This window comes from Branchiostoma belcheri, unplaced genomic scaffold, assembly GCF_001625305.1.
Source record: "Branchiostoma belcheri isolate BF01 breed outbred unplaced genomic scaffold, Haploidv18h27 scaffold482, whole genome shotgun sequence".
Classification (NCBI taxonomy): Eukaryota; Metazoa; Chordata; class Leptocardii; order Amphioxiformes; family Branchiostomatidae; genus Branchiostoma; species Branchiostoma belcheri.
This window is the reverse complement of record NW_017804112.1, coordinates 687-17,789: the sequence shown is the minus strand read 5'-3', so window position 1 is coordinate 17,789 and position 17,103 is coordinate 687. Positions and strand designations below refer to the sequence as shown.

The following is a 17,103-nucleotide window of genomic DNA, read 5'->3' as shown; positions in this document are numbered from 1 at the left end:
ACCACTTTGAATATCTTATACCAGGCATAAGAACAGTTACACAATGTTGATTACCATAAATCATCTGTTTCCATTCCTGAGGAATACTTGATAACAACTGTAAATACATAAGCTCATTACAGAATCTTCCATATTTCTCAGTGAAAGCTTTATATGATAAAAAATATCCATCCATGTCCAATAAGTCATTAATAAAGAGTATTTTCCTTTGGCTGAAGGTCTTCCAAAAAAGGGTAAACCATTAATAAGTATATTTGAATTAAACCACAGCAATTGTCTCAGTACATCACATCTGTTATCAGGAGGTTTGTGCTGAGCCTTCAGCCAAGCTAACATTACCTCTTCAAAAAAAGTACTCAGAAAAGCATGTCTAGGGATAACATTATGAAAATGAGCTTCAGTAAGTTGGATGAATGGGAAAATACTATAGCTAAAGAGTAAATTATAATTCAACAACTCTCTACAGAACCACTTGTCGTTTAAATATAATCTAGGTATCCATGCTGCCTTAAGCGATAAATCAAAAGCTTCTAAATTAATAAGTTTAAGTCCACCATATTCATACAAGTTATACACAATTTTCNAGTTTGGTTCCAATCCAGAAATTTTTGAATAATTTTAAAGTCATTTGTTAGGGCAAAGATAGATGGTAATGTCGGCTGCAATGGAAAATTTGAGTCGTCTGCAAATTGGGATACCTTAATTTCAACTCCATGCATCGTTAATCCCTCTATTGTGTTGTTTGATCTAATTTTCGTGGCCAGGAGTTCGACACATAATATAAAGAGGTACGGCGAAAGCGGGCAACCTTGACGAACTCCACGCAATAGGGAAAGAGGGGCTGAAATATAACCATAGTTTATCACTCTACTTGTAATGTCTTTATAGAGAACAGCTAATAAATGATTTTCCAAAACCATAAAAATCTAAAGTCTTAAACATGAAATCCCATCGAAGCTTATCAAAAGCCTTTTCAAAATCCGCTATGAAAATCATACCTGGTAATCTTTCATTTTCATAGTATTGAAAAATTCAAGAATTTGGGAGATGTTTTCGCCAATAAATCTATTTTGTAAGAATCCACTTTGATCTTTATTTATTAGACTCCCAATAACCTTTTTCATCCTGAGTGAGATTACTTTTGATAGAATGTGTACATCATAACACAACAGCGATAGGGGGTCTCCAGTTGTTAAGTATTGTCGGGTCCTTATACTGACCGTCGCCATCTTGTTTTAATAGAAGAGTGATTAGTCCTTCCCTCTGTGATTCTGACAAATTACCATTTTCATATGCGTAATTAAAACAGTGTAACATGGGATGAAAAAAAAATTATATACTTCAATCGGGATCCCATCCAGACCTGGGCCTTTGCCATCTTTAAAACTACTAATCGCTTCCCACAGCTCCCTTTCTGTAATTAGTCCTTCACGGGAATTTTTTTGTTCAGTATTTAAAAGAACATAATTATCCAGAAGAGATCAGAATTTGTATCATCAAGATCTTCAGGAGGGTTTTTAAATGAGTAAAGAGAATGATAAAAAAAAGTTCTAATTTCTTCCATAACACGCGAGGGCTCCTAAATATTTTCCCCGTCAGATGTATTTAAATTCATAACATTTTTCTTACAACAATTTCGTCGACCAAGATCAGGGAATTGTTTGGTACACCTGTCGGCAAATTCCATCCAATCAGCTCTTTGTTTATATACCAGCTGGTCCGTTTTCTGTTCATATAATTCTTCTAATTCACTCTGCAGTACACTAAGTTCGTCAAGAACAGATTGTGACGGCAAATCAGTCTCATCTATTATCACGGTTAGCTGGTCTATCCGTTTTTGAAGATCATTTTCTTTTGAGATAAAAGCTTTTCGTTTCGCAGAGGCAAATTTGATGCAATGTCATCTAAAACAACACTTGAAGGCGTCCCAAACCGTTAACGGGTCAGTCGTGCCTACATTAAATCGAAAAAACTCCTATAAATTTTTCAGTTTTCTTCCGAAAGTTCATTTTCTTTAATAGTGTTTGATTCAACTTCCAGTAATTTTTTCCACGCGTGCGCCTTATGTTTTGAATATCAAGTGAAATAAATTTATGATCGGATTTGAGTCTGTCTAAAATTTTTATATTTGAAATATCCACCAGAAGTGAAAAAGATATTAAGAAATAATCCAGACGGCTCGCTTGCCTTCCTCTTCGCCAAGTAAACCTCCACCAAGTCAAATATCTACCAAGTCTAAAGCAAACATCAGTTCGTTTATTTTTCGTTGTGCATTTGGGTGGTATATTACTGGGTTTTGTCCGGCTCTATCCAAAGTCGCATTCTGTACCGTGTTGAAGTCTCCAACGATAATAAAATTACTGTGATTTAATTTCAGGTTAACTATCAATTTTTTTTCTATGTTATCAAAAAAATTAGGGTCATCTGTGTTTGGTGCATACAGATTACAAATACAAAAATGCAGATCATTTACAGATAGGTCTAGTATCAAGAATCGCCCATCATCATCTTTCATAGAATAATTGATGGTAAAGTTGATATTTTCTTTAAATGATATCAAAACTCCGCGTTGATTTGTTGTCCCGTGATTGAAGACGATTGTCCAGCCCCATTCCTGTTTCCAAGTCATTTCATCATCTTTAAGTACTGAATGGGTTTAATTCTTGTAAACATACAGTGTTACATTTCTCTGTGGGATTTTGGGATCGGCAAATTTCTACTATTCTTTGCAGCAGCCCACGGCGTGTGTTCCAGCCTAATTCCGCGCCGCTGCAGAGTTAAGTGAGGTTAAGACGTCCCAGATGCCGGTTAACCTTCCTTGTTAATCTCATCAAACTTTAAGGACCCCGCAGTCTTGGAGACCGGCCAACCGGCTCCTTGAGACTCCCCGAAGTAACGGGGGGGCCTCCGCGGGGTTTCTTAAGTCCCTGAGTTCCTTCCCAGACGTCTTACCGGCCGGTCTCAGCTGCAGACATGTTCGCGCTTCTTAGCTTCCTCCTTATCGCCGGCTCCTTCCGTCTTCAAGACGTCTCAGCTCAAACAGGTCAGACATGCTACAACTTCCGCTGTCTTCAGGCAGTTCCGATCAAGTTTTAGTTTATTATTGTATTGATATGTATGTATGTGTTAAGGTAGCCTCTGCCAGGCTTCGGGAGGCGGCTGGAAAGAGTAGCTATTAAATAGAGAGATAACATGCCGGGGGAGTTGGTCCGCTGGAGAGTACGCTTGTGCGGCAAAATGTACTTTCCAGCAGACCAACTCCCCCGGCATGTTATCTCTTTATTTGGCCAATATATTCTCTTTCCAGCCGAAGCCTGGTAGAGGCTATGTCAGGGTACAGATTGGAATGTAGTAGAAATCCCGATCGGAGTCTCTGTCGACAGAGGTCCCGATCGCGATGCCAGGAATGTGTGGTGGTTTCCCATGTTCAAATCCTAACCTTAAGTGACACAAATCGACGTTTAACAGTTCTGACTGACTTTCAAGCAAATATCTTTCATAAACTTTACTTACACCACAGATTTCTGTTGAGATCAAAGTCGTGCCGCGGGGAACAGGCTTGTGTTGAGATTTTACCTGCTCTTACCTCCCCGCCCCTGCACGTTCCGGCACGTTGGCGGTTATTATTTCCTGGTTGACTAATCGGCTGCCCGTGTTGTCCGACCCGAACACTAGCAGACTAAACACGAGCCTCCATCAGACCCTAACACATCCCAGCTGCTGGTGGCGGCCCGACAGACACAACTAGTGTCTAAAAAAAAAAAGAAGAAAAATTTAGCCAAAAGGGAGAATAGTTGACAGGAGTTTAGTAGTCTCCACCAGACTTCTTTAGCGGGCTAATTGGACCCTCTCTGGTCGGCAACCTTCTCTCGCCAATTAATACCCTTTTTAGGTCGATTTCTACGATTTATTCAGCCCACAAAAAGAGGTCTGGTGGAGACTAGGAGTTTCGCCACCGTAGAGTTTATTTGCCACTTCAGCCCTCTTTCGGACTGACTCTCCTGGCCGACTATTTCCCTTTCTTACCGAAATCTAGGATCCGGACCTCCGTAGGAAGGCCCGGTGGAGGCTAAGACCCGACCAGGCCACCCCGTAATGGTTAACAGCTCCAGGAGTCTTACTCCTGACTTCTGTTTCAAGTTTGCACCCTTATAAGGCCACACTGAGTTAATTTTATGGGTGACAGCCACGCGCGCATTGATTTTACCCTGGCTCCACGGAACTCTAGAACTCAGGACTCATAAATGCCGGAAAAGCCCAGCATGTGCCGGCTTGTCGACATGTCGTCAAAGTCGCTAATAAGTATGTTCTACCGTAAATTCACAACACCAGCTTTGTATTCCTGTGGTTTGGCAGCATTTTTTGGGGGGCCGGAATTTTTTTTATTCGTCCGCGCGCACTAGTTTGGGGGTCTTCAGAGGATGTCATCCATAAAATTAAGTCAGTGTGGCCTAATGGTCCTTAGCTCCAGGAATCTTAACTCTGACTTCTGTTTCAAGTTTGCACCCTTAAGGCAACGGAGTCGGTTCTTTACTGATTATCAAAGAAATGTCTAAGCGGCCCTAGAGAGACGTCTGGAGACAAGCTCCTTGTCCTGGTTACTTAAGAAGGTAGCTGAAGACGTTTTGCAGGCGAGCCATGTCTGCACTGGACTGGGAATTAAATATCTGTCAAAGGGCATCTTTACAAGATAGATAATTGTGCAAATGTGGAAAGTTACCCGACACTCCTAACTAGAACTGTTCAGACTGTTCAGGCATCCAGTGCAGTTTTTAGGGCTTGGAAACCCGATTTTTCGAAGCTAATACTAAAGTATTCTAGTCATTTATTTACATAGTGAGTTGAAACAACACTATCCCAATGTCTATTGAGCCCTCATGGAGCAAACATTCTGACGGAAAATGGTTACTGTAAGGGCCCTGGTCTGATTTTAGAGTACCACTCAGAAAATAAAGGACTCATCTTTGGGCTTGTTTCTGCAGTTTTAAATGCCCAAAGTATGAAATGCTGATTTAAATTGCTAAAGTGAAGCAGTATGTGTCAATATCATAAAGATTGCCTTATTCAGAATATTTCCAGTTTTGCTGCCCTGAAATCGCATTGGATGCCTTTACCAAGATGCTTGAACCATATCGTATTTATTACAGTAATTGGACTGAAATTAAAAGTTACTGTGTCGAGTAGGCTCCAACACGACCGTTGCCGTGACGACCGTTGCCATGACGACAGGTCCGGGCCGGCAAGGGGGCGGAGGGCAGGCCGAGGGGACCGTCAGCACGGAAGTACTCGGTTTGTATAGGGTTTGTGTGTGTGTGTGTGTGTGCGTGTGTGTGTGTGTGTGTGTGTGTGTTTGTGTGTGTGTGTATGTGTGTGTGTGTGTGTGTGCAACCAAACACTCCTTAGCCTAAACCTTCCTTAGGCCACACCAATTTTAATTTGTTGGTTCTCGGATTTTTTCAGAAAAAATATGAAGCGACAGGGCGAAAAAAAATTATAAAAAAACAGGTCTAGGCATCCTATTATAGGCTTAAATGCTACAAAATGAGCCATGAAGTCAACACAAAAGGCTGGGTTAAAATTTAAACATTGAATTTTGAACTTTTAATCAAACCACTGCAATGATAGATGGGAAAACTGTAACAAGTAGGAAGAAAAGGACTTTCCTCAACTGTTGGGGGGCAAAACATGAGCATTTTTCAGTTGATTCAGGACCAGAATCAATTTTTTTTTTGCAAATCAGAAAAAAACGAAGAGGCGAATCCGAGAACCAACAAATTAAATTGGTGTGGCCTTAATATCACCTACCATGAATAGCTTCATCCTGTTTACGTGCTTATTTGTTTACGTTTCCATGGCAACAGGCTGCACCCCCACGCCCCGTGACGTGCAGGGCCCGTACTACCTGCCGGGAGTGAAGCATCAGCATGTGGTGTGCCGCGGAGGGCCCTATCTACTGGTCACCGGAACGGTCAGTCTATGGTTGTACCAGTACCAACAGTGGTAAACATACCTATAGTACCAACAGTGGTACATGTGTATCTATATAGTACATGTATAGTACCATCATGTGGTGTACCATACATACACCTATAGTAACAACAGTGGTAGTGGTACATGTACCTATAGTAACAGCAGTGGTACAGGTACCTATAGTAGCAACAGTGGTACATGGTACCTATAGTAACAACAGTGGTACATGATTGTACCAGTATTAGAAAGTAAAGGTAGTTGTGATAGCGTTTTCAGGCCGTAGGCATAGAAAGATCATCCCATTCATGCTCACTCCTGTCCCCCTCCTTCACCAGGTGAGAGACACCAGGTGTTCCCCGGTTGCCAAGGCAACGCTGGAGGTGTGGCAGGCCGACCCGACCGGATGGTGAGTTCGAACGACCTGAGACAGGGACTTAGAAATTTTGTTCTTGGTTGTTTGCTTGCTTGTTTGTATTTTTGTCGTCTCAAGCATTGTGTTTTCTCTAACTATTCTTCAACACCCCTACCCCATTTTTTACACCCCCCTCCCCAAATCTACCCCCCTTCTCAGCTACAAGATCAACCCGCAGCGGCCGAATTTCTGCCGCGGGAAGGTGCGGACGGACGCCCGGGGTCGGTACAGCTTCCTGACCGTCATGCCGGGGCAGTACGGGTCCGGCTGGTGGCACGCCAGGCCCGTACATGTGCACTTCAGGTAGGGACGGTCGGCTTGTTCGTTCATCCTTCCATCCATGCACCCATCCATCCATCCGTTCGTCCATCCATTTATTCATTTATTCAGTCATTTATCCAACATGATACCTCAAAGGTTTAATCTGTTTTTACAACATCCATTAATTCACTCATCTATTCACCCATTCATTCATTCACTCACTCTCATCCATCTATCCATCCATTCATCCATCCGTCCATCCATCCATCCATCCTTGCATCCATCCATCCATCCATCGGTCCATCCATCCATCCATCCATCGGTCCATCCATCCATCCTATCCATCCATCCATCGGTCCATCCATCCATCCATCCTTGCATCCATCCATCCATCCATCCATCCATCGGTCCATCCATCCATCCGTTTATTTTTTTCTTCATTTGTTTCAGGGTGAGCGCGCGGCGCAGGCGGCCCCTGGTTACCCAGCTGTACTTCTCCGGTAACGCCAGCCTGGGCGAGCGCGACCCGTGTAAGTTCAAGTCCAGTTTATTGCACAACAATTGCATAGGCTACAATGTATGGCAAATAACACTTAATAACTTTAAACTATTTCTACTACTGTACTTCAATACATGTATATATGTTATAATGGAATGCTACATTTCACATTGCTGTGACATGGTTTCTCTTTTGTATAGCATTATGTACATATTGACCTATAGAATACAGAGACAGAGTCGGGGCATGATAACAGCATGTTGAAAATTTCTCTACTTGTCCCAGATAGCGTTATCCTATTCTGACATGATATCATTAGTTTTCTTCCTTTGTTCGTTATAGCAAGGATATATCATTACGAAATGGTCAACTTTGTCTTTGCAGGTAAGTTCTGTGGGTCGGACAACCCCAGCCAGCTCACCACGCCCAGGCCACCTAGCGGCGCGGAGGAGAACTACACCGTCGGCGGCACCCGGTACAGAGTGCGGGAGGTAGCGGAGTGGGACATCGTTCTGAACTGAGTAGAAATGTGTGGCTAACCAAACTTTAGGTACAGGTACATGGGTTTAGGACGTTAGCATAAACGTAAACAAGTCTGGTCTATCATGTTTAAGTTATCATGAAAGTTCATCTGTGTTGGTAGTTATCATAGTAAGATATTACTGTTCGTTAAAGTGATTGGCAATTAATTATCCTGTGTTCATTATGCGACAGTGTTCATTGAAAATTTGATCTCTGTGAAACACTTGTGTTGGAATTAAGTTCAACAATGTTAAGTTATACATGTAGCTAAGGAGCAGCTGTCATTTTTGGTACAGGTTCAGTCCAGGATTTTAGGAACAGGCCCAGACCTGTATAACATACCTTAACAAGTTTGACCAACCATCTGTGAGTCATACATGCAGTAGTATCTCTAGTCTCGTATTGTTCTCTATATATGAGGGTCTTCATATTTTGATCTAGAAGCAAGTGTTGTCATCTTTGAGATACATGTACAAGTGTTTTATTTTGTCCATCCAACCGAATGTTCTGCCAATGAATATTGTGCAATTCAGCCAGTTGGCTGCAAAACAAATGAATAAACCAGTTTTAATCAATCAGTCACCTTAGCTTCATATATTTTGTACAAGATACGCAAAGTAATAATGTGCATAGCGGTATGTTGGAGGGAAAGAAGGATGGTGTATACTGTATCTGTTGTCATCCTAAAAATTCAACAAGACAGGAACTCTGTTGCCCCCCTCCCCCTTCAAACTTTGTCCGCTTCTAGAACAGTCCTATCGCCTCGTCACGCGTCAAAGTCACCTTCATCCAAACAGCCGCCATTACTGTCCCCTATCTCAGTCCAATAGCCGCTAGTTTTTACCTCAAAACTCGCAGAATTAAACGAGTACATACGGAGCACAGAGCAAGTAGTGAACGGTATTGAGGGCTGCACGTTGGATGTGGACCGCTGGGGGTCGCTTCCGCACGGTGTAGAAACAACTAACAAGTACACTGTCTAGCAGTGACCCCTTGCGGCGTGTAAAGACAGCAAAGATTATATTATAAGATAGGATAATTGTTAATAACAGTTGTTACTTATTTGAGGTGAGCCCGCCCTGTTTTGAGGAAAGGTTGGTAGCGGTAATTGTTGGTTCTTTGAAACGTGCCCTTCCTATTTATGAAGAGATGTTGGTAGCAGTAGTTATCGGTACTCTGAAACGTGCCCTTCCTGTTTTGAGGAGATTTTTATAGCAGATTTTATCGGTACTCTGAGACGTGTCCTGTTTTGTGGAGATCTCGGTAGCAGTAATTAACGGTACTCTGAGACGATCCCTTCCTGTTTTGAGGAGATTTTTATAGCAGATTTTATCGGTGTTCTGAGACGTGCCCTTCCTGTTTTGAGGAGATGTCGGTAGCAGACGTTATCGGTACTCTGAGACGTGCCCTTCCTGTATTGAGGAGATGTTGGTAGCAGACGTTATCGGTGTTCTGAGACGTGCCCTTCCTGTTTTGAGGAGATGTCGGTAGCAGACGTTATCGGTGTTCTGAGACGTGCCCTTCCTGTTTTGAGGAGCCATGTTGCTGGCGGCTGAAACATGGAAGACGATTCGGACTTCTTAGACGCTCTGTACACAGACGTCGCGCACTCCTTGGAATGGAAGGAAACGAAAGCCTTGAAGAAGAGGGTGTCTTCTTTAGAACTTCAAGATCCCGTCTCGGACGAAGACTTGGCCCAAGACATCTTCAAGAAGTTAGAGAAGGAAGGACACTTCGGGAGGGGCAATCTGCAGTATCTTACAGACCTCCTGACTGACTTGGGACGGGCCGATCTGGGGGAGAAAGTGCAGACGGCAGGTGGGTGAACGGGAAAGTGTTGTGACAGGTGTTTTGAAAGTGAAAGTGTTGTGACAGGTGTGGTGAAAATGAAATGCTGTTAAATGGAAAGTTATGACAGGTGTAATGAAACGGAAAGTGATCTACTATCTAGTGTGATGAAATGAAAAGGAAAGTGTTGTGACAGGTGTGGTGAAACGGAAAGTGATCAGACAGGTGCGTTGATTGATGTATCCAGGTGTGAAACGACACAAAGAACCCGTTTCCTTTTGTTACACTTGATTTATTGCGAACTCGCACTGAACTCCAAGCAGATGTAAGGTGCGTGTTTTGCGGCATGTATGCTTTCTGGGTCTCTTCACCTCATCTATAGAAGCTGTGCCCCGTATCTGCTTGGAGATAAGAAGAAACTATCCTAATACTAGACAGTTGGGTGCAAAATAAACACAGTTTCCTGTGCATGTCATGTTGCTCTGCAGAGCTTTAGGCTTCAGGTGTTTTTGTCGGGCTTTCTTTTAGTTTCCAGTACCTTATTTTCTCCAGGCAAACGGTGGCGTCTTGGTTACTGTCTTGCCTATTTGATACTGTCTTGTAGCTGTAAAGAATTAGGAGAGTAGAAACAGAAAGACACTCCTGGCCCCGGGTCGGGGATCGAACCCACGCCAAACCCGGGCACCAGCTCACAACCCTGACGCTTGACGCTCTAACCATTCGGCTAAAAGGTCAGTTGGTAGCGCCTTTAAACCTACTCTCCAAGCAGAGGTTGAATGGGAAGATTGTGACCTTTTTTTCTGACAGCCGGCCCATCCATCTTCGGTGGCCGGCTGGATACTGTCCGCGTGTTGGATACTATCTTTTTTCTCCACCAAAAGATCTGCTTGGAGATTATTCAAACCCCCCTGCACTGTTACATAGCCACCAAATACAGGATCTGCTTGGAGATTAGTGACACGAGTACAAGACTGTTCCTGTGCGGGTCATGTTTGCTCGCCAGCTGGGTTATATCCGCAGCAGTTTAGTTGGGGCTTCCGGGCTTCACTACTAAACTCCAAGCAGATGTTGGGAGCATTTCGTGGGAGATCGTAGAACATTGTCTGACAGTCGCCAGTGTCTGTATTTACATAGTTGACAAGGGTTACCCGTTAGTTTTAATAGGAAATAGATCAACAGACGAATCCATTTCCAACCCGGCATGTTTGTATCCAGCGTTTTACCCAGACAAATGCTCATGTACGGTTCAAGATAGTCCACGCGTATCCAGAACCGTGCCTGGGGCAAATCAGCGTTCTTGGATTTACGGAGACTATCCAGAACCATGCCTTATCCTAACCCTGACATATTCAGCCATAGAACTATGTAGGCACGGTTCTGGGTACGATGATTTCACTTCCGCAGTAGCAGTTCAGAGGGAAACTTCAGGAGCGCGCTAACCTCGCGGCACCCGCACTTCCGGGTTAGGAGGAACGATCTTTTAAAAGTTTGCGTGTTTTGATGGGAAATTTTAACCTCCAAGCAGACCTTTTGGTGGGTACAAGACAGTGTTAAATTGCCTTGGAAAGTAAGAAATTCTGTTTAAAATGGGCCGTTTTGTGGGGACAGTACGTTTATCAGATCAGGGAGGGGCTACGACACACTACAGATACCAGCAATGGTAAATTTTGTAAAGAAACAACCCCGCATTACGGGTTGGTCCCGGAGTGTTTACATGTTCCATTACGATAAGGCGGGAATGTTTTTAGGGAAGGCGATGATAAAACGTGGGCGACTTCTTGGATAGACTAAGCTAAGGACCAATGGAGTAACCTCATACCTTGTCAGTGAAGATTAACTACTAAACTATCGCGCTCAGCTGTAGGTTGGCGGAAGGGATAACCTCTAGCTTTGCGGAGCCGTAATTTTTTCTGACGTTCTGTTTCATGATTGCTGGTCATGATTGCAACAACAGTCGCAAAAAGACGCCTAAAATGGCAACATGTTCACAACAAACCATTGGCCGTGACGAAGGTTTGGTCGATGTTCAACGCGGGTTCAAAAATAGTAAATTTTAGCCAAATAGGGCGGAGCCTGGCCAACATAGAGTTGATTTGGCGTTGCCCTGGCCAGTCAAACGCTATATTTCCCGCATTTTGCCACCCTAACCGCCTGGTGGAGGCTAATAGCGTAGCCTGCTGTTTCGGCTACAGACTTGTGACATTTCCAGAGCCATGACAGTTATGTCGTGAATGAGAGAAATTCGGCGCCCCGGGCAAAGTTTGGTAGCGGAGGCGGTAACTTAAAACCCGGGCTCTTACCTAGGGGCACTGTAGTCTCCATAGTATGCCAAAAACTGGGGGTTTTGGGGGTCTTCAGGGTCTTTATGTGCTATTTTCTGATTGCATATAGACAACATAGCCGGCCTGGTTGAATTACCCCCGTTTTCTTAGAACTGGGCTAATCAGAAAACAGCCGAAGACCACCAAACCCCCAGTTCTATAAGCCTGCTACGGAGGCTAATCAGAAAACAGTCGAAGACCACCAAACCCCCAGTTCTATAAGCCTGCTACGGAGGCTAATCAGAAAACAGCCGTAAGACCACCAAAACCCCCAGTTCTATAAGCCTGCTACGGAGGCTAATCAGAAAACAGCCGAAGACCACCAAACCCCCAGTTCTATAAGCCTGCTACGGAGGCTAATCAGAAAACAGCGGAAGACCACCAAACCCCCAGTTCTATAAGCCTGCTACGGAGGCTAGGGACACCAGCCAACGTGTAAACCTGTGTATGTAATGTATTGTAAATCTGTCGTCCCCAAGCAGATGTTTGGATCATAATCATTCTCTGTGTTTTGCGTTTATTTTTGCAACATATCGTAGCGTAACCTGAAACCTATTATGATAATAGAGTAGATGTGCGTCCGCCTGGTTTAAAAGTGCTAGAAAACCGTACCGTTGTTGCAAAAATAGACGACGTTGATGAAAATATTGGATGCTGACAGTTTCAAAACCTATCCAGTTGCTTGAGTAACAATTCCTTGTGTACATTATTTCACTGTTTTGGGACAAATATCTGTTCAACTACGAATTCCTTTAGTCGCTGACGAAAAGTAGAGGATGCTAGTTGAAACACCTGACAGTTTTCAAAACCTATCCAGTTGCTTGAGTAACTGTTTTCGTGTGTGAAATTGATGTGAATAGATTACATGACGTGACGTCATCAGACTGGGTAGAGGTCGAACTTGAACTTGATCTAATTACCATCGATCTTTTCCCACACGCAGTGGTCTTTTCGGAATTACTACAAGGTGATAAAAATGCGTCGTTCATTTTTTCACGTAAAATGCCACTGTTATATCTAGAACCGAGCTTTATACAGAACCGTGCTCAGGTACTATATATAGATACCAGATAATCCAGAACCGTGCCTGGGGCCAATCTACGTTCCAAGATACGTGGAGACTATCCAGAACCGTGCCTGATCCTAGCCATAACCCATTAGGCATAGAACTAGATAGACACGATTACGGATTCGATAACCACACCCGAAGAATTGATGCAGTGTGGTGGCTTTGCAAACTTGAATTGACCAGTTAGACCAGATTGTTAAAAGAAAAAAGATCATTAACTGTTATAAATACTGTATGATCAGACGGTATGATCATTCAATTTCCGGGAGAGATGATTTTCGTGGGAGAAAATGAGTCCATATTTGTCCATATCCGTCGGTGTTTTCCAGGAATTATGTCCATATTAGGGCATGCTGACCGTGAATCATCGCGTTACCATTGATCGCTAATGGCACCCTGGGAACGTGACCATCGATCTGGGGACGAGTCAAATCAGCTGTTCCTTCTAGTGTGGGACTCGCGCCAAAAAGTTTTCCCAAAACACGAGAACATCAAAATCTTCCCACCCTACATCTGCTTGGAGATAAACCCCACGCCCTCTCGTTACACCGATTAGAAATCACGCTTTACAAACCGGAAACAGCTGTTAGGCCGGGCTCTTATCTCCAAGCAGATATGGGGTGGAAGTGAAAATCACAAGGTTATCTGACTTCCGGGCTTTTGCACTAAGAATCTACAACCTTGAAAGATCTTCAGAAGTGTTGATGAAGTCTTGAAAGACAACAGGAAGTGTAGGTTTGACCTTGAGCGGCCGTGTGTGGGCTGAAGGTCAGTCCGTCATGGCGGCTTGAGGAGATGATGAGGATTTGGCGGGAGATTGTGAGAGACGGGAGTGAGTCATACACCATGGGGACCGTCGCAAACACTCATTGTTCCTCTCCATCTTTTCGTTACGACTTTATTTGATAGGATAATTTTCTAATTCTATTCCTTACGTTTTATTTCTTGTAATATCTCCACATACGTCTTGAGTTCATTCATCCTGCATTCTTGCTCTCTCCTTTTCACTTAGTAGTCATTTCTGAAGTTATATTGGGCTTCTGCCTTGTAACCTCCTTCCTGAAATCATAGCAACGCCTTGTCCTGTTCCGCAAATGAAAGTACCCCGCCCCCTCCAGTTCCCAGTGTTTACTACCATATAAAGACTCGCACAGAACATAACATTGCCGAGATATCGTCTGGATCTACCCTGTACGGGACACAGGGCACGTCTCAGTTACGGCATGTATGTCATTAACGTAATCGTGACGCCCTATTGAAGAAATTTTCTGCCTAAAGCATATTGTGCATGGCGTCTCTGATTGCAGGGAACGTGTGTAAATATAAAATTTTACCCTCAACATAATTTCTACAGTCATCTCTGACAGCAGGGAACTAGCACAAATCCTATGTTGTACCCTTAACGTAATTTCTACAGTCATAGCTGGCACCAGGGAACGTGCACAAATCCTCAGTCTTACCATCAACGTAATTTCTACACATGCATCGGCTAGTGGGGAATGTGCACAAATCCTAAGTCTTACCACTAACGTAATCTTTACTTCTGCCCTCCAGAGCTAGAGCCGGAGGCCGAGAACAAGTCCATCAGTGACCAGAAGGAGGAGGCTACAGGTGAGGTTATTATCACCTGTCAGTATCACCTAGGATTATTATTATTATCACCTGGGGTTTTTATCACCTGGTATTGTCTGCAAACTCACACTCATTCACTACCCGGTTTATCGTCTATTGTTCCCTGTCATCCGAGGGTTAGATGTGCTTGCACACTGATGCTGAGGCTTGATGGCCGCTCACCACTTGCCTCTATCCCACAGCCTCTATCCTGTGGGTTGATGTTATGCAGGTTAAGGTGGAGGAAGTCTGTCCTCCCCAGCAAATGCTTTTTATTTTAAAAGCTCAATAACTCATTGAACATTGTCCCTGTCCTTGGTGCTGAAACTTCCACTGATTGATATGTAGGAGAAGGTTAGGTAGTGGCTGCTACCTAGCTGAAACGTCTGACCGTTTCCAAAATCATGTCCAGTTGCTTGAGTAACTGTTTCTTGGCGTTTCCACTGATTGAATTTTATTTGATTGAAAGCCGTATTAATCTGCCTTCCACAGAGGTGGATGTGAAGTGGTAATAGGACACAGTCAGGAATGGAAAGTCTAAAAATCAGCTTTTTCCCCTTCTATAGTTCTGCGGAAGCATTTCCGGGCAGTGGCGCAGGAGGTCTCTCCCCTGGACTGGAGGAGATTCGCGAGGCACCTGGGTCTGAGTGAAGGGCAGGTGAGCTTGGAATTTCATGTAGAAAAAAAAAGGCAAACTTTACAACATTGGTCTATTGTATTCTCTTTCTTCTTTCTGGTACCAGTATTCATGCAGATTCATCTTTATTTCTTGTGGCTTCCCATGTTTATATTTACAAAATATGCACATATTAAAAGTGTGCCAACAGTTACATCAAGGAGTTCTTACAACCAAACATGGATTGAACACATCAACTTCAATCATTGTGTGAAAAAAACATACATTGTACCAAGGAAATTATACACACATGTGTGTATAATGTCCTTGATTGTACATACATTGTAGAGTTCACTGATGGATAACATCGCTACATCCTTCATGATCTAATATCAAACACTGGTAACAATCTGACATTGTTTGTATTGACCAATGAATATACCAGATATAAGTGTGGTCAATGAAATTTGTTTGAAAACGTCACTTTTGTTTGTTTGTTTGTCCTCAGATCCAGCACATCGGGATGCGTCAGAAGAACAACTCGTACGAGGGCGTGATCGAGTCGCTGTACGTCTGGGAGAACCAGCTGGGCAGCAGCGCCACCTACCGGAAGCTGAGGGAAGCGCTGAACCGGGCGGGGATGGAGAACGTGGCGGACAGCATCTGGGCCTAGCAACGCAGAGGTACCTCCTGCTGGGGGACACGGAACTGCAGGAACAGATGTGGAGAATCTACTGTTGTATCCAGAACCATAATCTCCAAGCAGATCCCAGGGTGGAAAAGCAGTATCAAGATGTCCATACACCCTTGGGTGGCATTTGGACCCTCTCTGGCGAATGGATACTGCCTGGCCAATTTGATACTGTCTTTTGCCACCCTGGGATCTGCTTGGAGATTACCAGAACAATGCTTTATCCAGAACCTTGCTCATGACTCAGGCACAGTTCTGGATAATCCACGTGTATCCAGAACCATGCCTTATTCATGACCATGCTCAGGCACAGTTCTGGATGGTCCATGCGTCTCCAGAACCGTGCCTGGGGCAAACCTACATTATTGGACACGCAAAAACTATCCAGAATCGTGCCTGGTCCTAACCCTAAGACATTCATGGAACTAGATAAACAGTTTTGTATACGATATCCCTGGTTCATACTTGGGCAAGATGACTCCCTTTCAGACACCTATGGGTTGCTGGACAATAGTGGAAACTGGCCATTTGCAAATAGACTGAATAATATGAACATTGCAACCCGCTGCCCTATGGCATATGATCCTGTTTGGCCAATTTGTACTATTTTCCAGCAACACATTGGAGTTAGGGTAGAAACCAGCACTACTACAAACACTCTACCAGAACATTTAATGTGTTATTCCTGCCCGTACCATAATAACGACATTCTCACGTAGAGTATGGTCTCCACTCCTTTTTGCCTTGAATCTACACAAACAAAAGCAAAGCAAAGACAACACATAAGTAATAAGGTTGCTTATCAAAGGTGATATGATGATATGATGTAACGTTAAGTTACAAGAAACAGAATACAATACAATGTATCTTATGAACAAATAATGTTATTGGAGCTTGAATGTAAAAGTATCTCAGTGAATTAAGTTGTTAATCTGTATTAGCAAGTTTGAAGTTTGAAAATATGGACACAAAATTGTATATTAGAAGTAACAACATGCAAGAAACATGTCTGTTTTCCACCAATAGTGTTCAATAATGGTAGGTATTATAAAATAAACAAACAAACAAACAAACAAGCAAACATACCAGTGGTCTGAGCGTTTTCCTATCATAGTATCAATTCTTAATGGATACAAAATTCCTACGGCACAACCAGGCAGTTGTTTAGGACAGGGTAGCTGTGAGAAAGGGTCTAAAATACAACAAACAGCCAATGAAGTAAACCTGCATCGAAAATATGGGGTCAGTACGGTGTTGCTGGAAGCGACCCCTATTATCCGTGTTCATAAGTGCACCCTGCAGTTTGCACCGCATGGATCAAAAGCGCCGTACAAGCACCTATC

At 43.4% G+C, this 17,103-nt stretch overlaps 2 protein-coding genes across 2 annotated transcripts; both read left to right on the top strand.

The window, feature by feature from the left end:
• Positions 1-2,946: 2,946 nt before the first annotated feature.
• LOC109479422 (chlorocatechol 1,2-dioxygenase-like) lies at positions 2,947-8,242 on the top strand. The gene is made up of 7 exons (XM_019781391.1): positions 2,947-3,043; positions 5,185-5,289; positions 5,862-5,968; positions 6,306-6,376; positions 6,542-6,685; positions 7,094-7,173; positions 7,527-8,242. The coding sequence occupies exons 1-7, from the start codon at positions 2,974-2,976 to the stop codon at positions 7,661-7,663; spliced, it is 714 nt and encodes a 237-aa protein (XP_019636950.1). The 5' UTR covers positions 2,947-2,973; the 3' UTR covers positions 7,664-8,242.
• A 944-nt stretch (positions 8,243-9,186) lies between these two features.
• On the top strand, positions 9,187-15,918 carry LOC109479421 (FAS-associated death domain protein-like). The gene is made up of 4 exons (XM_019781390.1): positions 9,187-9,482; positions 14,397-14,453; positions 15,020-15,111; positions 15,578-15,918. The coding sequence occupies exons 1-4, from the start codon at positions 9,224-9,226 to the stop codon at positions 15,740-15,742; spliced, it is 573 nt and encodes a 190-aa protein (XP_019636949.1). The 5' UTR covers positions 9,187-9,223; the 3' UTR covers positions 15,743-15,918.
• The last annotated feature ends 1,185 nt before the right edge of the window (positions 15,919-17,103 follow it).